Source organism: Gallinula chloropus, assembly GCF_964237585.1.
Source record: "Gallinula chloropus genome assembly, chromosome: 3".
Classification (NCBI taxonomy): Eukaryota; Metazoa; Chordata; class Aves; order Gruiformes; family Rallidae; genus Gallinula; species Gallinula chloropus.
This window is the reverse complement of record NC_140087.1, coordinates 75,699,494-75,722,830: the sequence shown is the minus strand read 5'-3', so window position 1 is coordinate 75,722,830 and position 23,337 is coordinate 75,699,494. Positions and strand designations below refer to the sequence as shown.

Genomic DNA, 23,337 nt, shown 5'->3' with positions numbered 1-23,337 from the left:
CGTGTCTATGGGACCAATGCCAAACAGCTACAATATGGACCTGACACTGCTCAAGATCAATCCTGTAAGTGATGGTGGTAGTGCCTCTGGGATAACAGATTTAAGAAGGGGACAAAAAAAGACCTGTGCATGAGCCTGCAGCTGCAGAGAGGAATGAGAATATCTGAGAGGAAGAATTCTGCAGATACCAAGGTGAGTCCTGGTGAGGCTGCTCCCCTGCAGCCCGTGGAGGTTAATGGTGGAGCAGATATCCACTTGCAGGCTGTAGAAGACCCCACACTAGAGTAGGTGGATGCCTCCAAAGGGGTCTGTGACCCTGAAGGTTGCCTGCATTGGAGCAGAATCCTAGCAGGACCTGTGGATCCATGGAGAGAGGAGCCCAAATTGGAGCATGTTTGCTGGCAGGGCTTGTGACCCTATAGGGGACCTGTGCTGGAGCAGTCTGCTCCTGAAGGTCTGCACCCTATGGAAAGGACCCATGCAAAAACAGTTCATGAAGGACTGTGGCTTGTAGGAAGGACTCACGCTGGAGAAGTTCGTGAAGAACTATCTCCCATGGAAGGAACCCCACACTAGAGCAAGGAAAGAGTGTGAGGAGTCCTCCCCCTGAGGAGGCAGAGACAATGTGTGATGAACTGACCACAACCCCAGTTCCCTGTCCTCCTGTCCTGCTCTAGGGCAGGATGTAGAGAAATTCGGAAGATGGTTTTAAGATCTGGTTTTATTCCTTATTACTGGACTTGATTTGGTTGGTAATAAATTAAATAAATTTTCCAAAGTTGAGTATGCTTTGCCCATGATAGTAATTGGTGAGTGGAATCTCACTGCCTTATGTCAACCCATGAGCCTTTTCTTATAATTTCTCTCCCCTGTCCATTTTAGAATGGAAGTGATAAAACAGCTTTGGTGGCCACCTGGCCTCCAGCCTGGGTCAACCTGCTACAATGGTCCAACTGCATCCTGCTGCTTTACTACTATTTTTTCACATCCTCCAGACTGGACATATGGTTAGTTTGATAATTTCCTCAGGAATGGCTACTCATTGAAATGGTCAAGTTAAAGGTCTTACCCCTTGGAGAGCTCTTGTACTGCATTTCCAGCAATCTCATCTCTTTTCGCTGCTTTGAAGAACACACCTGAGTGGTAGATTTCCTTCATTTTCTTTCGCTTCTATATTGACCTTTAATCAATGAGCTCAAAACACGTCCTTTACTTTCTCACTCAGAAGTCTGCATATCTCTATAACAAGAGGTAGATACCTCTTTCTTTTTCTAATGCAACTGCTTATAGCAATTTTTATCTTTTCATAGCACAAACATATCATATTGCTTAAGAAATGCTCCACAAAGTAAAGTTCTTGTTTTAATTCCATGCATATTGTATAAGAATTCTCTTTGGATGGTCTTTATTATGTATAATTTGTAATTCTTTCATATGAAATTTTCATTATAAATACACTTTCTCTGAAAATGGAACATAAATCCTTAGCTTGAGAACTATATTTTTGGTGGAAAATTGAAATGAATCTGCCATTGCAAGGTATACATTTACTAGGGTATTAAAAAAGCATTGTTAATCATGTGATGGGTTCTCACAGGGTTTCTTCTTCTGTTGCTTTTTCATGAACAAGGAATTTTTCACAAAAAAAACAAACATAGCATCACTCAAACAAAAATATTACGGCTTGTCAAAAAGAGAGTGCAGGATCAGCCAAATCAACATAGTCCTTGTGGAAACAAATTTTTAAAAAACTTAGGTCTTCTCTCTAGATCTAAGTGGGATACTGAAGAATAAAAAATACATGTCTACATCCCCTCAGCAAACTAAAGAATTTCTATTTGTGTTATCTTTCACATTCATCTACCAGAATGAGTAGTACAAATGCAAAGAACAATTAAGACAACTTTCAAGCATTTGAGATCATGAGGGGCAAAAATGATGACACATTGCTTTTGTCATGATTTGGCCCAAGAGAACTCTCATGCATCAAAATAGGTGGAACCACATCACCAATTCCACTAATAAATCATGTGAGTGGCAAAATTATCAGGGATTTAAGTGCAATGAAGGTTTTGTACTAAAAATGTATTTAGTGTGGAACTCACTAACCCATTAGTTATATTTCTAATGCACTGCAAATATAGCATATGCCACAAGCTAGAAGTCCATCAGGCTTACTTCAGACACAGAAAGAATGTGACCTCTTAAGAGGACTTAGGGAAAGAAAAATATCTGTTTCTGAGCATACTTAGAAAGTTTTGACAGTCATGCTGTTTAAGTCAGGTAGCTCATGAAAGGCTTTTACATAATAAATTTTCTAAAAATACAATAAAATGATATTTCACCCAAGAATAACCTAATCCTCCTTAAAATTTTTGCACATGGATTAGAGCAAATGAAAACCGAACCTGTTAGTATTTTTGTAAGAGTTCCACGCAGAAACTGGGTATGAGACTGACATCCACAGACATTTGAAGAAGACTGAATTTAAAAAAAATCAAATTCAGTCCTCAAATCTAAGAACTACAGGACTGAAATATAGCTGAAGGTTAGCACATTATCAATTAATGGGTAAGTATAAAACCTCTAGGATTTTATTCTATCTCAGTTGGTCCATGAATGAAATTGCACTGTGCAATTTATTACTTAAGAGAACCAAGGACACTGAGTTTGTGCCAAGATAAACTAATCAGAGACTTAGATATTTAATTGCTGACATGATTTAAACATCACTCACCAATTTGGTATCATACTTAAAGAAATTCACAAAATCTCTTGATCAGAATTCAAAGTCCCAAACCTAATCATAGAATCATAGAATCATAGAATTGTAGGGGTTGGAAGGGACCTCAAGAGATCATCGGGTCCAACCCCCCTGCCAAAGCAGGCTCCCTAGGACATATCACTCAGATAGGCTTCCAGACAGGTCTTGAATATCTCCAGAGAATAGCCATTCTTTTTCACAGCTTGAGATCTACATATATTCTGAGGGCTTTTAAAGAAGACACAAAGAAATCCTAAGTAAACATATAAACTTGTTTCTCTCACTGTCAGGTTTTACTTAAATTTCCCCAAATTTCTGTTGATGAATAGTGTCTGCTAAAAACTATCCTATGAGAAGGGCACAGAAATAATTTGATATATTCCCCCAAAGTCCAAAAATTGTCTTCATAAGCAAGCAATTTCAGTAGAATAAACATGCAAGACTTTTCTTCCCCAAATAAAAAAGTGCTTTTTTTACCATTTGCTGAAGTATTATTGGACTGTAGTGCATTTTGCAAAATAGATTAGAGAGGAAAAATTACTTTCATATGTTCCTGTCTAAAAGCAAATATATATTTAATTTCATTCTACATAGACTCAACCTGTAGTCTCCTGTCCAAGACCATTACTGAAAACAGCTGATTTTGTTGTACTTTGGAGTATTTACAAAGGTAACAACAGATTTTTGGCACATACAAATGTTACTAGCAAATAAAAAATTATGGTGTACAGATTTCTGGAATGTAACATTTTGAGAGTGATGAGTAAATGCTTCAAGGAAAGAGTAATTTATTTCTTGTCCTGGAATGGTGTATTGGATACAACATAAACTACTTGATTCAATATGTCTGCTACCTAAATATATACCTAAATACTTACATATACACAGCAATCCTATAGTGGCAGCATACACAGTTATGAAAAGGAAAGACAAAGGAAGGGAGTGTGATGGACACATAATGTAGTCTGTCAATAGAAGAGACACTATCTTATTTGCTAATGTATTTTACTCTGGTTTAGCAATGCTAGGAAATACCCATGTAATGTGTCACAAAAGAAAGTTTGTCAGAAAAATTCTATAGGTATCACAAGAGGCAAGTACAGTCTGTGCTTTGGAAAAAAGTGTCTCCTCCTATTTACTATGCACCTAGCAAAGCATCCTAAAATCTTGTTATGTTTGTGGCTATTTCCTTTTAAAAATATGTTTGAATATGTCTATAAATTATAATAAAGGTTTATTTGTTCCAGAGGAAGGATCAGAGTAATACTACGGTCTTCCAAGCTATGTACTCTATTTCCTTGCTACTTAGTGAAATTAAAATGTCAGAAGAAAAAGATTTTAAAGATAAAATAAACATTTTACCGTTGTGCTACTCTATAATAGAGTATTTTAAACTCTGGTAATCTGTTCAATATTTTAGAATGACTGGTCCATTTACTATTGTTCTTTTTGTATTTTCCATTAATGATTAAACATTTATTTTCAGAACAGATACCTAATACTTAACTTTCTTTAATTAGAGGTTTAGATGTTCAATACATTTGCTTACAGATTTAAAGGTCTGACTCCTCCATGCTCCCATCTGAAATCATAGACTTGCTGACATTTCATTTAGCCAAAGTGCTCTACTTTCTCAAAAATCCTTGTCATTCTACTTAAAACTGAACTAAAATTCAGAACAGTGGGCCACCACTGTGAATTGCTCACTCTGGGATTTTTGTCTGTGTTGTTGGATAGAGCTTCTACCTAATCACTCCTTTCCTGTGATCCAATTTTTAGCCTTGTAGAGTTCTGCTGAAAGTATCATGCAGTTGTACCCGCAAAAAAGTAGCCAGCACAACAGTGGTGATGCACAAATACCTAGTATGTGGTAATATCTAATAACCCTGGAGCTGGAATACAAGCTATGATTCCCTTTCACACATGTTTGACCATTTCTTGTTCCTTTAGATTTTGCATTCTTCAGTAGGTTGTCATCTTCTATGACACAGGTGTCATACGCTCCCTGGTCATTTTAGCCAAATGACAAACAATGAGTAGCTAGACTGAGAGTTCAGTTCAAATTATGTATGTGTTCAAACCGTCATTTGACATTTCCCAGTCTACCCATCCTTTTATATGCAATACATATATTCATCGTTCATGAAAAATAAGTTAATTACTTGTTAGTATACTATCTAACTTTTGTTTAAAGATACCCTCATGAGACCTTTGTGATATAAATGCTACAGCTACAGTCATTTAAGCTACACGTACTTTAGATCTTCATAACATTATTTCATCATAGAAAGATCAGATTAGAATTATTACTGCATAAACTTTTGTATCAATAGTAAATCTAGCACATTTGGATATGTTTTTTATGAACAACAGTAACCAACTTCCATGAAGGTAACAGCTCAAGCATTTTGATGTAGGACCAAACTGCCTCATCCAAAAATTTCTGAAATCAGAAAGAATATTCCCTTGCTTTCAAAGGTTGCCCAGAGAGAATCACCCCACTGTTACATCACTGAGAATCAGTTCTTCATTTTAATTCAAATATAGATTAATTAATTCATCTATGCTTCTAGGATATTCCTAGTAGCAGAAGAACCAAAAGGCTAGCAACTTATAAAAGTGATCTTTTCCCCTTTACTAGATAATCACTCTGTATTGTTCAGAATATTTAACCAGGGATTAATGAAAAATCACTGTTTCCCCTTTGTACCTTTTTGCAAGTACAAAGCTTTACATTCTCTGACATTTTGTAAACACTTTCTGCCAGACAGTTCTAAAATCCTTCATACAATAGCATCAATTCGTCCTATTAGAGTGCAGCACACCTAAGAAAATCCTTTTTATCAGCTGACATTTATCCGAAGAAAATACAATCTTACATGTATTTTAGTAGGTTTTCATTTCATTTCCAAAAAGCAGCATTGCTTTTGCTTGCAAAAGAGGTAACACTAAGAATCTTTTGATGGTACATTTCTAAAGGACTCCTTTATAAATAAACACCACTTAGTAATCATATTAACAGATCTTGTTCCCACCTTATGCCATGACAAATAAACCACAAGCCAGGCCCAAACAGGTATATACCAAAGAAGAACATACATTTATAAAGACTATCTATGAGTGTATCAGGAACTTCATTGCCCTTAAAGCAATCTGGAGCACACTAAATTATAAAAATGTATTCATTGCTATTGCTGCAATGTTTGTATCTCAACTACAGCTCAATATCCTCTGTAATATCTAAACACATGACTAGGATCCACTTCTTTTGCAGCAGGTATTGGTATGAATATAGCAAACTATGCTCTGAAACTTCAGACATTACTAGACAAAACAGACAGGGAATGGTAAGAAGATTCTGAATATTATTAGCCTTATTTTATGGATGAAAATCTGAGAGGGAGATCAAATACTTGAGATATATAAAGAACTTGTAATAAAATTGTGAAAATAAAATACCAGTTCCAAATCCCATTTTCAGTTCTTAATTACTTCTTAGTCCTTCATCTCTCCTTTTTTTCCATTTTATTTTTCCAAATGCCTACCATTCATCTGATGTAATCATTTATGAAGGGGACAGATTTTAAAGAAGAAATAATATCTGGGTTCAAAGCTAAAAAAGGCTTGTTTCATAATAAGTTTTTCTTAACTGCAAAAAATTCCGCAAAAAGCAAAATCCAACTACAAATCCCAAGAACCAAAGGTCACTATCACAATTAAAATGATTTTCTGAAGGAATTCAACATTTCACTGAGAACTTGAAGCTGGTCATGTATTAAGTATTGTGCACATATTACCAAGCAAAAACTGCAGTAAGAACATCCTGCTGTAAGAAGTGTAGGACGAGACATGGTGCGACTGTTCCACACTGTTTAGAGACAGGTAGACAGTGCATACCACATTCAGTAATAAATAATTTGTTGATACTTGGTTAAGCATGATATTATACTATAATATCTAATAACATTTCAGATATTTTTGTTACATTTTTCTCCTGATATCATTTGTTTCATTACAGAAGGTTTGTTTCAACAATACTGCCAGTCTCTTACCAAGTTTTCAAGGCTATCTTTTGCATAAAGTCAGAGAAAACACCCAATCATATTGAAACTTAGCTGGAATAGTTTAAAAAAGGAGATTCAGCAACTTGTTTTGAAATGCAGCTAAAAGGAAAGCAACTCTCAAAAATATTTTGACAGCTATGAAAATTTCAGTACTGAGAGTTTTTCCAAGATTTGATTTAAGTGATGCTATTGACTTATTGGAAATGGAGGTCCAGTTCTTACAAGCTCAGCTGAAAAACTTCAGGATTTTTGTTTAGATATATTACAGTGTAGATATTAGGCTTATTCAGAGAGAAATTCTACCTTACTCATCTTTGAAAACTCCTTAAAAACAGAAGATACGTTCCAAATCACCAAAATTTTTCTTAATATTTCCAATAAACTCCTTAAATAATTTTTCTGACCTGCATTATCTGCATTCATAATCAGTGATGCTTGCAGAGGTCAATTGCAGCTATATAAACAGGAATTCAAAGGCATGTAGCAATAATTATGTGCCCTCTTCTCTTTTAGCTGACCACGCAAAGACTTTGGTTCCCCTTAACGCTACTGCATATTGCTCTTGGAAAGCTCCTTTCTATTTGTGCCTTTGGATCAACTGGCATAACTGTCTCAGGACCTGCTTTATCCCAGTGATCTGGATTTAACAAAGTCCTCCCATGAAAATTAGGCCTCTTCGCACAAACCACTGTAGGAAGACAAAGCTTGAGCATTATTCCCTATGTATGTGTATGGGAGCAGACCTGAGAGAGAAGTAACCCTGGGTGCAGTGGCTGTACTGTTTCACTTACAGCTGTTCACTTTCATTTGCTGTTTTACAAGTGAATGAAAATTCCTGACATAAAATAATTGTATCCATTCACTGAAAACTACCTTTATTTAAATCTTAGAATTGTAAAATAAATATGCCCCTTGTTACTAAGGGAAGTATTGTCTTAAAAAAAAAAATTACTCTTTTTAAATTTAGAAGGATTTATAAAGTTACATTTAGGATGAGTTGTATTTAGGCTTTTTATTAAATTGAGAAGACATTTTAGCCAGTTTATGAAATCCATGGATGTTGTAAATAATCACAGAAACTGATATTTTGAGAAGCCTGGTAAGTGTTGGTAGCAGATTAAATGATGGTCAAAGCATCAATACATTTAATTTTTGTTGCTATCTTATGGTCCCATTAGGCTAGTAAACTTTTACTTCACTCCTTGTATACTATCCTCTATGTTTCAAAAGAAAAAAAAAAAGGTTTGCAGAGGAGCACTGCTAAGTGAGGGGCATATTTTAAATGACGGTAAAATCAGAGTGCATTAAATTATACTCCCTTCGCTGCTTAGCAAAAAACAGCCTTTAGGGATGTTACACAGGACTGGGATTTCTGACTGGTACTATTTTCTTGCAGAATTGTAAGCTTTCCTAAATAAATAGCACTGCAGTTGTTCTATGGAAAATGCAACAAAGAGGTGGCATAAAAACACATACATAGAGCTTGAACAAAATTTATATGCATACAGACATATGAATCTAAACTCATTATTATTCATTTTAAAAAGCATTTTTAAAGATGAATCTAATAAGATTCCATATTAGGCACATTTATAATATGATTGGCTTTGATTCTGCAGTTTAGCTTGTATCTGGTTATGCTTAAACCATCCTTTTTTTTTTGGATTATTTAACTTTTTTCTTTTAAAAACTTTTCTATTCATTCTAACGCACATAGTCCAATTTATATCAGTGGGAGCAATAACAATATTCCTGAAAATGTCACTACATGAATAAATACCATGAGGTAATACATAGAACAATCATATGCTTTTAAATAGTCATATTGTATTATTAAAATAATTATGGTTATCTGCAGCATATCTTATATATATTTATTAATATTGAGGATCAAGGGGATAAAATTATTCATACAAATAATACAACCAAATACAGCAGGACCATCTGTCAATTAAGTGATCATAAACAACTGTATTGGGAATTCAACTGTGACTTCAGTCTCCACTTTCTCCTGTCCTAGTAGCTTTCTATTTGTATGCTTTGGAGTTGAAATAGTACACAGTATAACAAAATGGATATAATATAAATCATAGAAATAAATGGGGGGAAATGTTTAAGTTTCATAATTTTTTTTTATATGCAAAGAAAGAACAAGCAGCTAATGCTGTAAGTAGAGAAAGTAACAATTACTGAATGAGAAAATTTATAAAGTTGTGGTTGAATTTCCTGGGGGACTAATAAATTTGACTCTTATAAAGACAGAAATATTTTTGAAATAATGTCTGACAAAGACAAAGGTTAATAATTTCTGGGTTTTGTATACAGAAAATGCTATTGTGGGCATACTTTTCCTTTATATAAAACTTTTACATAGCAAAGTCTAAGAAATATTTTTAGGCAAGGGCTTTTAATGGCAACACTGAACAAGCAGATGTATAAATACAATATTTATATTTTATTTTACAAAGTCAATTAACTCCTTGGAAAAATGGTTCTGAAATGTGTTGAAACAATTGTGCCTATGCTATGTTTAATCTTATTTTATTTTGCTTTCTTGCTTTTTTTCTGATACACACTTACTACAGAAGATCAATTACAGTAAATATAGAAAACTGAGAGTGACCCAGTATAGTAAGGAAGTCATCTATATTCCAGTCTTGAAAACTTTATTTGATCTAGTCACCAAAAAACCAGCTCAACTGAAAACCTGACATTTATGTTAGCAGTAGTATCTCCACCAGGGAAGTTTCATTTCCATTCTGATTGCATTTGACCTGAAGCTTATTTTAAAGAAGAAATTAAAAACACCCAACATCTGGGCATAAGTAACCTGACTTTTAGGTTTGAGCCTTTTGCCAGTCCTTTGAAAATCCACCAGATTCTGAGTTGCAAACTTCCTCATAAAATGTGTTTGTTCAGTATTAGTGGAGATGTCTTGGCTTTTACCAAGAAATTCCTGAAGAATTGTTTAAACTGTGGTTGTATACTTTAACTTCAGCCTCGCAGATCATCTGTGCTAGGTCCAGCTACCCACTTTTGGAGCAGAGAAAGCAAAGGTCCATCAGCAATTTCCCTGATGTGGAAAGGCTGCTTCCTGATTAAAGTGCAGAAAACACAATGGCTGGGGCTGGGATGTCTGAGTGGGAGTAGAGTTTTAAAAACGTATAGAAAATTACACACACTGACTGTTTTACTACCTTAAAAGAATGTTCTTTAGGTTGCAAAGTCAAAAATAGCAGCTGTGAGACATAAGGCTTCTTATGTAACTTAGATCCATCCACTTTATTCATATACATTATGATATAGCCTTTAATTACACAGTTTAATGCAATTGTCTCCATAGCCCCCATAACTTGTTCTGTACACAGAAGAGATCTATTCTTAGCAGTAAGTAATGACTGAGTAATGAAGAACACCGTTGTGCCTGTGTACCCCTGCCCCTACAATACAAAAGTCCTCGCTAAAACAGAGTGGGGTGTACTGCATACCAAGCAGGGGTGAATAATGCCTTAAAGAGATACCTTCTATCCCCTTCTCTCCTAAAAACTCCATGTGATTTTGGTCAGGTCTTTAAAGCCAGGCATTTTCTGGGTGGTGGGTCATGTGGTCATTCCATACACTGTTTGTGACATTTGCATCTCTGGAGAGCATGCTTCACTGGATATCCCTGAATATGCAGGGCTGGTCACTCAAAGTTGAAATCTGAAGTCAGTACCAGCTTGTCATCATAGTGACATCATCTGAGAGTACGTAGTGGTACATGTGAAGTAGACAGAAAAACTTCAGATTGCGAGCTCAGTATCAGAGAATGGGTTTTTTACCTGCAGTCTCTCCCACCTCAGTTCTCCTCTACAACTGGGATAACAGCATCTGTCATTTTACGCAGGCATTGTGTAATTTTTAATACTTACACGGCAGCTCAGACACTGTAGTTATGAAAACCTTAGAAAAAAGCCCCAGGAAAAATTAATAATTTCTCTTCAGAGCTGGTTTGAATATGGACAATAAATAAAGCTCAGGGCTACACACTGAACAAGGAGAAAACAAAATATTGAAGAACTTATTATCCAGACTATGCACTGAATGAGGCAGAAGGCTCAAGGAAAAAATGGTATATATTATGCAATTAAAGACTTTTTCACAACAGATAGCCAGAAATGCATCAAATTAAAATTGTACAGTATCTTTTGTCTTGACAGTTCATAGTCTGTAAGTGCTTTATTTCATAAACTTGATATTTTCAGAGCACAGGTTTTGAGTGTGGTACGTTCATACATGTTAGACAGATACTGATAGGGCAAACTGCCATGCCAAGCTATGCGTTAAAAACCTATGCATTAAATGGGTATCTAAAAACAACAAAAGGAGTGTAAAGATTGATTCAAACATGGGAATGAAAAATACTTGACAGTCTAATTTCAAATAGCAAGCATTTCAATGCAGGATAGGACATCTCAACAATGGGAGTGGGAAGTGGGGTCAAAATATTAATATTTAGCAATCAATGCATCACTTTATAAGGGAAAATTGCATTTATAGTTCTTATCCCTCTGAAAATCTCGAAATAATAAAGAGTGGAATAAGTAATTATTGTTACCATATGAGTGTGGGAAAAAAGCAAGCAAAGTTTCTCACCAATCATTTTGGTGCTGGCAAAATGTTTCTGTGCAAAGGAAACTTCCACACAGATTGCAAAGTAATATTACATAATGGTGGACAAGGGAAAGCCTGTTTCTTTCTTGAGGTTTTGGGATGTTTTAATATTAAAACACTTCAAAGTTATTTTTACTTCTAACCAGAGGACCTAAATCTGATCTTACCTTATTTTCCAATGGCATAATGTGTTAAACTTCAAGAGACATCAATCCTGATTTACACAGATATGAAGTAAGTACCAGGATGAACTATTTACTCTATAAATTGACTGAGAGATCCTACTGAATATGACAAACCTCAAAGGTAAAATATTCCAGAAATATTTTCCTTAACAATATACATGATTTCAAAGGACATGTTTGTCTTCCAATTTCTGTAGTAACACAGAAGCTTGATTTAAGCCAGGGAGAGCTCAGACTGGGGAGAACCAAGTTTCGAAGACATAATTATGTATTATTTCTGAAATTTCTCAAGAGGAAGCTAAGGAAGAGCAAAGTTGAATACCATTAAAACCTGTACCCAGTCTACTTTATATATTGAGGCTACCCAAGGTGTAAAGAGCCTATACTGAAGTACAACATCAAAATAACTGAATGTTACTAACTTCTCAGAGGCATGCATTTGAGTTAGGTATATCTCTATGACAAGAGGTTCAGTATCACTAACTTTTATTATTCTCATAAAAATGTGAAGAACATGGGGAGCCAAATTCCACCCTTAAACTCAGGCAACAAAAATAGATGAAAGCCACCACTCATTGAAAGTAGCCTTGCTTCTGAATTCCTGTGCTGCCATCAGCTTAGACTGCTGTTTTTCCACTTCCAATAGAGATGTTTCTGGTTTTCTAATAGGGCAGAAATAGGAAAGAAATTTTATTCACTCATATCACCACAGATGCTTCTGTGGTTTAAGATTTACAAAAGCCATCAGTACATCTTAAGTATCATAATGGGTAATATGTGACTGAATAGCTAAGACTTGTTTAATCAGTCCCTTTTACAAACTCGGATGATGTAGGTATTTACAATGTGCAAGAAAGACCTTAGTTATTTAGAAACTGCAGTGGTACTTCAAAGAAGAGAATGGGATCCAGTTCGTTGATAATAGATAAAAACCTCTGAATGTTAACAATTTTTCAAATGTTAAAAATGTGAGTAATAGTGGATTTGAGGGAATAGCAGGTCAAAACTTCTATTACATTAACTCTCTCCTTTGGTTGGAACTTACTTTGTTAGAAAAACATGAATAAGAATGTGAAAATATTTTTCTCATAACTTTGAACCTAATGTATGGGGTTTTTTTTAAATTTTGTGTTTCAAAATTTGTAATGTGGAAAACCAAAATAAAAACTATGCTGTTCAGCACAGTTATTATAGTGCCAGACTCAAATTTTTGACTGCCATAGAGGAAAGAGAAAAAAGCACAAGTTCAAAGCTGTGTAACTAACTTTCATCCTAGCTGCTCCTCCAAATACTCTAGACCAAGAACAGTGACAAACACCTCAGAAATTCCTGTAAAACACCAAAACTGCTGCAGCATTCACGGAAAACTAATGGACTTTTTGTGTCAGCAAGGAAATATATCCAAATCATATTTTCTTCCTGGTGAACTACTAGGAAAATGTTAGTGTTTTTCTCATAATCCTGAAATCAGGAATGTTTTATGTATGAATATGAATTCTGTATTCAGAATTCTTTAATAAATGTTTAACCAAACCAGAGAAATCTTTTATATAATGTTGAATGACAGTTCACAATTTATCTCTGAAAAAAATGTATGTACGAAAAAACTCCCAAACACTTTATTTGCAACATAATATTACAGAATATTACAGTTAATTATCACAGGAAACAAACTTCACAGAGAGTCAGCTCCTGCAAAGTTCTGCAACATTAATCTGAGGAGGATGTAACAGGAGGGCATTTATCAGTTCTTAGAAATTCTATTTAGAAATCTTTCTCACATCACCTCATGATAACCTTAAAAATTAAGTCACATACAGCTATCAGTCACATTTTCATCTGTTTCTCCTCTGATGAGAAAAAATGGGAAGAAAAGCAAAAGCAAAATAAGCAAAACTAATAATATCTCTGTCAGCACTAACATTCCCAGAACTTTCCTAAATAAATCCCACTGCTTTTCTAATAGATGATGTCATGAGAGCATCCCTCTACCCTATTATAGATACTTACCTGATATTAATTTTATTTAGACATAGCATTGTGTGTAGTCTGGGAAGGAGATACAGTGTTTCAAGAGCCTCTCCACCTCTTGTCCCTGAACCTCCCAAGTTAAGGTTCTTATTTTCAAATGTAAAATGTGAGACTGTTGCTGCATAATAATCAGCACAACCCAAAAATTTTTAGATCACTTTTATCACTCCTGTATGATTCAGAATCAGGAAAGATAATGTCTTTCTTAAAAAGGCTGCAGAGATTTTTTTTTTCTTTTAAACTAGCAGTAGGGTCCAAGTCTCACTTTTTTATTAATAATGATTATTATTTTTGTATCACAAGTCCATAATCCAACCTAAAGCTGTTCATCACAGTTGTCCCCTCGACATCCATTTGTACAAATGCTGATGTGTGTGTGAATATGTTGACACCTTTGAGACCAAAGAAGAGTCAGGATAAGCCTCTAAGGAAAATTACAGACTCGAGATACAGCTCTTCACCCCATGTCAACTCAGTAATTCTGTGATTTTCTATACAGTTCTTAAAAAGAAAGCACATCTGATACATGTGTGATCTTTCTTAGGAAGTCTTTTATTAATGGAAATACCTCCTATGAAAAAAGTGTCTTTTTTGAAATTTTTTAAGGCTAAAAAGCATAGGAGGGAAAGAAGATCAACATGAAGGTCATTCTGTATCAGAAATTAAGATGTAATTCTGAAACTTTGGAACTGTGACACAGTTCTCCAATTGCATAGTGTAATGTCAGTGACCTCTGTAATGGCTGTACATGTTCTCTTAATTACAAAGAGACATCGCTGTGGGAAGAAGCAGTCTAGTTTTTCTGTCTTCAAGCAACACAAAGACCTCTCTAGACAAAATCACCAAAAACTCAAACCTTTTCAAGGTTTCAATACCTTGCACACCATGCCACAGACTAGAAGAAGCATGCAACTTGCACACCTACATAGCATTGTTGATACATAACACACATGCAAAATATACTGTTACACAGTTCATAGTAGCAGCAAGTGAAAAAGTGATTCTATTGACTACACCTCCCTTTTTGTTTTTTTTTTTTTTTGTAAAACAGATTTTTCCACAGATTACAGTCCCTTAAATGTAAATCAAAATTAGTCATGTAACTTAACTCTTACAACGTGGTTCACAAATACGTATTAAATTAATAAATAATAATGAAGATAATGGTAATAAATATACGAACTTATGAAGTGTATTTTCTCAGTAGATATTCCCAGATGATTACTACAGTCAGAATCAGCAGGTTATTTAATTTGCCCTAAATCTTCTCTGTTTTCATATTCCCACTTGAATAATAAATTCAGAATCAGCACTTTATTAGGTTTGCTCTAATTCCAAACTTGAGTCAATGGGACTTCAAATTGATTCCAGTGCAGAATAAAAACAGAACCGTATCTTTCAGCTATCTACGAGGTGCCAAATTTGCTGCTTATTAAGACCTAGCTAAATAGTTCCAGGTTCATAAACAACTCCATAGAATTAAAGAAATTTAGAAGTAACCCTGTTCTTCCAGAAAACTGCCAGCATACCTCTATCTCTTAATTCTTCACAAGCTCAAACAAAGCACTTCAAGGAAATGCCAACTCCACATTCACCCCCAGATTTCTCACTTAAAATGAGGCAGAATGAAACTTTTCAGAAATTACATGATCATTGACTTGGACCCAGAGTTCTCCACTAGCCTCAGACATTAAATCTTAGATCTTCTTTCAATAGTAAGGATGACTTTTCTACAGGTGTTGCAATGTTGCAAAGGATTGGAACTGCTTCAACCATGAGAAGAACTGAACTGTCAAGGGAAAAATGCTTGGCAGTTGACAAGGTACATCATTTCCAATACCTAGTCAGACTAATGGAAAGCATGTAATAGCAGACCAGCTGTGCACAAGAAAAAACACGTGATTCTGAACACACAGCTGTGGATAGACAGGCAGTAGGAATGGTGGCAACTTCAAAGCCAGCTGAAATCAGTTCTACAGACTGAAGATGTTGCACTAGAGTAAGGGGAGACTCAAGTCTTGACTTCCCCTACTAGATCCTTAATACAAATTCTGATCTTTCAACTGCCTGACAGACAGGAAGAAAATCCTACCAAAAAAAATTGTATGGAGTGTCACTAATTTAACTTTACAGATGGAGAAACCCAACTGGATCACAGTGGTGTGAAATGAGAAAACAATGTCATATCAAAATCATGTCCTCTTTTCCTACTTCATTCGTTGGTTACTATAGGTATTTTAAGAACTGAAGTGCTCACTGGTTCTAGTGAGTACACCAAGGTTCAAGAGAGTGACTATAGACATTAACATGAACCCACCACATACAAATACTTTAGTCAGATACCCTCACCACACTACAGTCAGAGAAAGTGTCATTTCAGAATGTGCACATCTTTGTGGGAAAATAACGAATTACTTTGTAAAATATTAAAACACTCTGGTCAGCACAGAATTAAATAAAGGCACCAAAGATATTATGTACCCTGACTTTGCTAGTAAATTCTATTAATAACAGCACAGTTAAATTTATGTTTCTCATGTTCTACCAACTCATTCCCTGGAAGAAATATACTTTGGTCTTTACAGTTTACTCCTCAGGTGCAGCACAAAACTTCAGTACACCCTTCAGTATTCTGTAAAAACATGTGTTTATGGAGGTATATATTTTTCATCTACAGCATAGTAAACTATTTTTCCAGAAGCTGATATGGTTTCATGTTTTCTCAAAATAACATTAAGCTTTATGGAAGACAAAACATTCTATTAATTTCAGTAAGAGAGATGGACAACCCTTTTTGTTTATTACCAGCCAACTTAAGGGAAGCATAAATCCTCAAAGCTGCATATGTTAATGTTAGCCTCTACATAAAGCTATTTCTATCGGAAACTGGTTTTACTTGCCAGTCTGTTTCCCCATTCCCATCCTTCAGCTCAGTAATGATGATGGGATAAAATTATATGTTCTGTAATCCAAATGTTTTCCCACAACTCCTTGGCTAGCATCTACTGTTAAAAGACTCCTAGAGAGCCAACCTGCAGCTAAGAAAAACAATTGAGTGCATTTGGTCCAAAGTGCCTGTAAGGCTTGACATGTAATTACATTAAAATATAGATTATTTTATTATATAATTTTGATATTCTGGATGAATATGACCAATCTGACACAAGGTCCTATGCTGCTAGATATTTCTTCTAGCATATTAGCATTCTGTAATTTGCAATATAGACTTAAATTTAAGTCTAACATGGACCCTGCATCTCAGCTAGTCACAAAGGGAAGCAACAACCTCACTATATAAAATAATATTGATCTGGAGTACTAAGATGTATGCTATATGTGTAAGTGGTCTTTTGGAAGTATTTCAATATCAGCATTTTGAAAGGATTAGCAGTATTCAACAAGTAGCCTTCTTAGAAGATAATATAAAACAGACTGCCAATTCCTAATTACCAGTGACACAGTATTTAAATTGCTGTGATTTTACATGAGGCAGATACTGAAATCAATATCCTATAATGCTGAATCCTGGCAAACAAAAAATATATCAAATTGCATTAGGAAAAATATGCAAAATTCTGTTTTAAACTGACACAAGGATTCTGTTTTCATATGGCTGAACATGAAGGGGTCAGATTGAATACAATGTTGAAAGACTTTGGCATTATGTGACTATCTCTCCTCAAGACACTTCCCTGACAAAGGTACTGTTTAAAACTATTAAATAAAATTAAAGCATTTATTGTTAAACTAATCAAATAATCTGTAAATGCAACAGAACCTTAGTGTAATCTCTAATGGATTTCTATCCCTCCTCCTAAATCAACATCACCCCAGTGGCCACTGGCACCGACAAGAAATTCAGCATGCGGAAGAAATACAGATCATGTAACAGAGATGCATATTGTGGATACAGATTCTGCAGTGTAAATCAAAAGGAGAGTTTTGCTCACAGTATTTATTAGCTGAAAGTATATTTACCTAGCTATTCAAGAAGGATAAAGACCACAGTGGCTACTCTGTTAAGAACTATAGACAATGAGTTCAAAAGCATCGCTTTGCAATCAAACATGTATCTTGCAAAAAACAATTGATGGCAAAATATGTTTATATGTTTTATTCAAGGTATAAGAAATTTTAATTAATTAAAATATCATTTGTTTCAAAAAGTTATAATTTTTGGATGACATGAAGAAGCTAATATACACAAAAGAGATTGATGCAATATACTCAGAACCCAAACAAACAAATCTAAATGCTGGCTAGCCTGAGACATCTGGAATTCACTTCCTTAAAAAAATCACTTTCACAGTTCAAACTGTAGCTGGCATCAACTCCTGAGTATATGACAAGGAAGAATATCTCTTACAGTAAACAGCTGCATGAACGATCCTCATTTTTCCCCCAAACAGATACCCAGTAGAACAGTTAAAATAAAACATTCTGAACAGGAATACAGAGTAATTATCACTGTAAAATGCTAATATTGAGGCAAGTAGGCCAGCTATATTTAAAAAAAATAAAGATAAATTACACTATATGCAGTTTTTTCAAGTAGTTACACATATAGAAAAGCAGAAGGGCATGGAGGGACACAATGCTGGGGTTAGTGAGAAACCTCTACCAAGTCAAAATGCGCTACGTAGCTTTTGTTTCCTCTTTCAGAGGTATCTGCCTATTTTCTCAGACAAGATATTGGACAGGGTTATTTTTGTATAAATGACAATGAAAGGAGTCTCACTATTTTATAAATTTAATATTTGGCGGTCCCCCACCCCTGGGTGTTGTGAAATTTTAATGTAAAGAGCAAAATGAGAAGAGGAATATGGAGGTTCACTGATATGAATAATGAATTCTCACTATCTTCTAGGACCTTGACTTCATTAACTAAAGATTTGATTTTAAACATCAGTCTTTTTAACAAACAGCTATCCCCATCATAGAATCAAGCCATGCCAATTTGATTCACTTCAAGGAATAATATAATTTTCACTGAATAGAAGATTGTGATGTATGTCAAAAACTTATCAGAAAATTGATATGGCAATCAGGGTTTATTTTAATGCTAGTCTTATTCCTAACAAAATTTATCATAATTTTGTATATTTTTCCTTCTACTGAGTCACTATTTTTACATGAAGTAATATTCCTTGCCTGTTTCAGCACTAAACGGAGATTTTATTTTCTCTTTTAGAAAGCTTTTTTACTGCCTTTGCTCACAAGCACACAAACTAATCAACAACAGAACCGCTACAGATCGTATTTGTCTGTGCTGTAGACTGCACACCCTTGATACTCAAGAAAAACCCCAGTCCTTTTTCTGTGATTAATGCAAAACCTCCCACTGAATAGAGTTTATATCCTATTTGAACAAAGGGCATGACTGAATATAATAAATCTGATTCTTTCCTAGCTTACACTGTTGCTACACTGGTATAATTCAGATAACATTAATGAAGCTATTCCTGATTTGGACAGGTAAAGTTAAGCCTACTGGGAATAATTTTTATTACTATGGGTTTTTTAAAACAAATAAACTTGGTTAAACTTCATTCTTATAAGAAAATTCTACTTCATAAAAAAATCACAAGATTTTCAAAGATAAAAATCTGGAAAGAAAAAGAAATACCGATTTTTTTTCTTCAAAATCACTCAAGTGCTATAAGGAATTGTATCCTAAGGCCTGAAGCTTTGGCTCTAAATCAGTTATTTCTAGTCTCTCAAATATGCAAGTCAGGAGAGAAAATTTTGGAAAGGTTTTCTTTGGTGTTATTGATTTCCAAAGTCCTCATTATGCAGTGGGACTCTCTGCCTTACCTGACTGCAGAAGCACACTAAATCACTTAATCCAAACCAAAAAGAAAAATTATTTCAAAATCCAAGAAAAGTATCATTTAATGACAATCTTTCCCCTTTGAAGGAACCAACTAGGACACGTGGTTACAAATTCGACTAAAAATGTAAAGTTGAGGATTTTTTCCATCTAAAACTTTTTTAGTCAAAAAGTAGGACAAGACAAAGAGTGAAGACTCAAGACCATTCCATATCACTGCGGTTTTAGATGATTCTGCATCCTTCAGCAATGACAACCTCTTACGAAGCTTGTGGGAAATACACACATTCCAGGAACAACAGCTAAAAACTTAACAGCATAATTTCTGTATTGACTATAAAGAACTAAACAACAGTAGACAGGGTTTCTTCCTTGGCAGACATAATGGTTTTACTTGTCCTTCTGCCTTTTCTATTTCTGAGACTATTAAATAATTTATGAAATAGTTCAATATCTTCAGTAGCATACATGAGTAGCTGCTGATGCCTTCATCCAAATCTGGCTGATGTGAATTTCAGTTACTGTCTTTTCTCAGTCAACTGATAAAGTGTAGGACTAGCCCCATTTGCATGGCTATCAGTGGAAGTGTTGCCTGCTGTTTCAAATGAAATCAGAATATGAATACTTGATGATCTTCTGTTGAGAGAGTATGCTAAAATTATATTATTTTATAGGGTTTCTTAGTGGTCAAGGAACACATGAAGGGAATCTTGATCCCAGCGAGCTCATTTATAAAACCACCAGTACTTGACTGAAGCCAGCATTTTACCCTGAATTTGAGGGCTTCTAAATATTATTTTGAGTCCCATCTTCTTATAAGCTCTATACAATTATTAGCATATATAAATATATAGGTATTCCAGTAACATTCCAAGTAAACATAAAATGTTCCTTAAAGATAGCTATTGATCTTATTACTATGTGAAAATAATAATATTATTGCTGACATATTACAGGTAATTATATGAGTATTTTCATACAAATATTACATATTCATTATAACATCAAATAAATAATGTTTTAGTGTAAAGGGTATATAAATGTAGCATAATATATAAATGACTATTGTTGCTTTCACCAAGCTGCTACATCTTATAATTTTCTTTCTGGTTTATAATAGGGCCTAACTCAAAGATTCTAAGACAACTTAGTATTTTCCACACACCTATGTATTATGTAGTACCACATATTAAAAATTTATGTCCAAATACTAAATCCATTGGTATGATTCTACCTAATAACTAATATAAAAGATATTTTTCACTACAGTTACTGGGACTGTGTGCTATTGAAAGTACAAATGTCTTATTTTCTGAAACTACCATTTGTTCTTAACAAAATATTTTAAAATGTTAGTAAGGTGTTGTGGTTTTTTTAACAAATAGCAGATGAGAGATAAACAGCTGATAAAGTAAACAGGATGCAGAATGACTGTAGCGTTTTGAGTATTGACACTAAGGACAGAAGGTGTTACATAATAAAGCACAGTCACAAATGATGTTTTCTTTCTTATAATGAGTGAAATCTGATAGAAATGATAAAGTCAAATTATTCAGCCGTAAATGTCATGCAGCTACTCAGTGAAGATCTTAATTTGGCCTTGATATTACCTTATTTATATTTACCTTTTACATTTTAAACTTAGGTCTTTGCTCTCCAATTTTGACACAGATTATATTTTCCTTTGATACATTTGCTCTTATTTCATATATCTTTATGGCCTGTTCTAGGTACACAACATATGTACTCTCCATGCTTAAATAGCTGCAAGCAATGGTACATTTACTAGCGAAATAATAGTATCCTACATGCATCTGCAAAGTAAATGTTCATACTCCTTCCATTCGCCAAAAACAATGGGCACTGAATATGAAATCATGTTTACCCAGTGACTTATTTGTAGATGGGATTTAGGAAAGTGCTGTTTTTCTGAGTTCTCTCTTCCTTGGGAAAACTATTCAGTAATTTTGTGGTCTTGGAGTATGTGCTTCTCCCTTGTCCTTTTGTATTCTCCCTGTCTGACTGGCATGGTGAATTGCTAAATACATTGCGAAGCAGTACCGTTCACGTTCATGTAAAAACATAATCCTCTGTTTAATCCCCCTCTTCCCCAGCAACAATTTCAGGAATTCACAAATAAATCAGTGATTTTCTTTCAACGATGTAGCAAAAGCAAATATCAATACACAGCAGACTCTGGGCCTCCCCTACCCTACAAAAATAAACCCAGATCATCTTTGTGCTTAATCCGGTAAAATTCTCCCCAGCATTGCATTCCTGCTCCCAAAATTAATTGCCACCAGCTGCTTGTGACAAGCATGTCCGTCCCCTCTCTCATCTCTGGCCCAGGATCATGCTGACCGTCCCCACCCACCTGGGTGACACCCAGCACCCAGGACCCACCTTTCCTTTGCCAGAAACAACCCCAAATCACACCCTACCTCTACGAAACACCCAGATAACCTCCTTTTCTTGCCCACCCTCACAGAGAACAGAAGAGTGATGGCACCATGGTTGGCCACAGAGACATGTGGAGGGCAGGGAAGGGAAGGTGGGGAAGATGGGAGCCAGGGAGGCGGCAGGGAGGGAAGGGGAGGGGAGGAAGGGGGAGAGGGAAGGAGATCCACTCATACAGATGAAATTCCATGCAGCCTGGCCTCCTACCCATACCCTCCACGAAGCAATGGGGAGGGGGGCGGTGGGGCAAGCTGAAATGACACCTTACCTTCGCTGCAGTCCTTCCCCCGGAAGCCTGTTTGGGAGCAGTCACAGACAGCCTGGTCGTTGAGCACCGAGCAGACGCCCCCATTGAGGCAGACATCCTCCCTGGCGCACAGGCGGCTCTGCTCATCATCCAGCTGGACCTCCTGGCTCTCCACTGGCGACACCTGCGTGTAGTTGACCCGGACATCCGTTATCCAGCCCTTGAAGGGCTCCCGGTCCTTGACAGAGGAGAGCGTCAGCTTTAACGTTGCCGACCGTAGCTCTGGCGGGAGCCCCCCTAAGAAGAGGCCACTGAACACAGTCATGTCCCGCCGCTTAGACTTCACTTCCACCCACTTGGCCTCAGCCCGGTCAATGATCAGTGTCGTGTTCTTGAAGTGGCGGCGGATGACAACGGCATGCCAGAGGTTGTCGTTGACCGCCGTGTCGGAGAGCAGGGTGGCAGGCTCGGCACAGAAGATGGAAAAGCTGAGCTGCAGCCGCCCGCCCTGGGTGAGGATGAGCTCCAGGAAGTCGCAGAAGCCCTCGTCATCAAAGTAGAGCACCAGCCCGCTGGAGCTGCGCGTCTTCATGTTGAAGCTCATCTCACTCTCACAGCAGGCATTCCACTTGGGGAAGCGGGTCCATTGGCCCTCTGCCCCTGGGAACTCCAGCCCGCTGCCCAGCTCAGCCCAGCAGCCCAGCAGCAGGGCCAGCCAGAGCAGCAGGCAGCCCCCGCGCCGCACCAGTGCCGCCCCCATCCTGCGCGGCCTGGGGTGGGCGAGTGGGGCGGCAGGGCCGGCGGGGGGCGGCGCTGTGGCCCCGGCGGCAGACAGGGTAAAATCTTGTCGGGCGCCGGCCGCGCTGGAAGGTTCAGGTGTGCTCACCCCCGCCCCGGGCGTGGGGGTCACTGCGGGGGACTCCCCGGGGCGGGGGGCTGCGAGTGCCCCGCGGGATGGGGTCAGGTGTGGGGAGATGCCGGCTGCCGCCGGAAAGTACCCACGGCAGGGAGAAGGCGCCGTTGGGTCTCTTCACTGGTCAGCCAGGCTTCCCAAAAGATGTCCAGGAGTGGGTGAGTCAGCAGAAATTTTCCCCAAAGCCAACATT

The 23,337-nt window shown here is 36.5% G+C and overlaps 1 protein-coding gene across 21 annotated transcripts in view; it reads right to left on the bottom strand.

Annotated features, from left to right (window-relative positions):
- NRXN1 (neurexin 1) overlaps nt 1–22,991 on the bottom strand; it is a gene marked incomplete at its 5' end in the record, with an annotated part of 727,448 nt that extends 704,457 nt beyond the window's left edge. For 20 of the 21 annotated variants that reach the window (XM_084260962.1, XM_084260959.1, XM_084260948.1 and 17 more), the window contains one exon: nt 22,253–22,991. In XM_084260962.1, the coding sequence (XP_084117088.1) occupies nt 22,253–22,991 (739 nt within the window). Of the gene's footprint in view, nt 1–22,247 lie in introns of all 21 variants that reach the window. The other variant, XM_084260960.1, reaches the window with a different exon arrangement.
- Nucleotides 22,992–23,337: the final 346 nt, after the last annotated feature.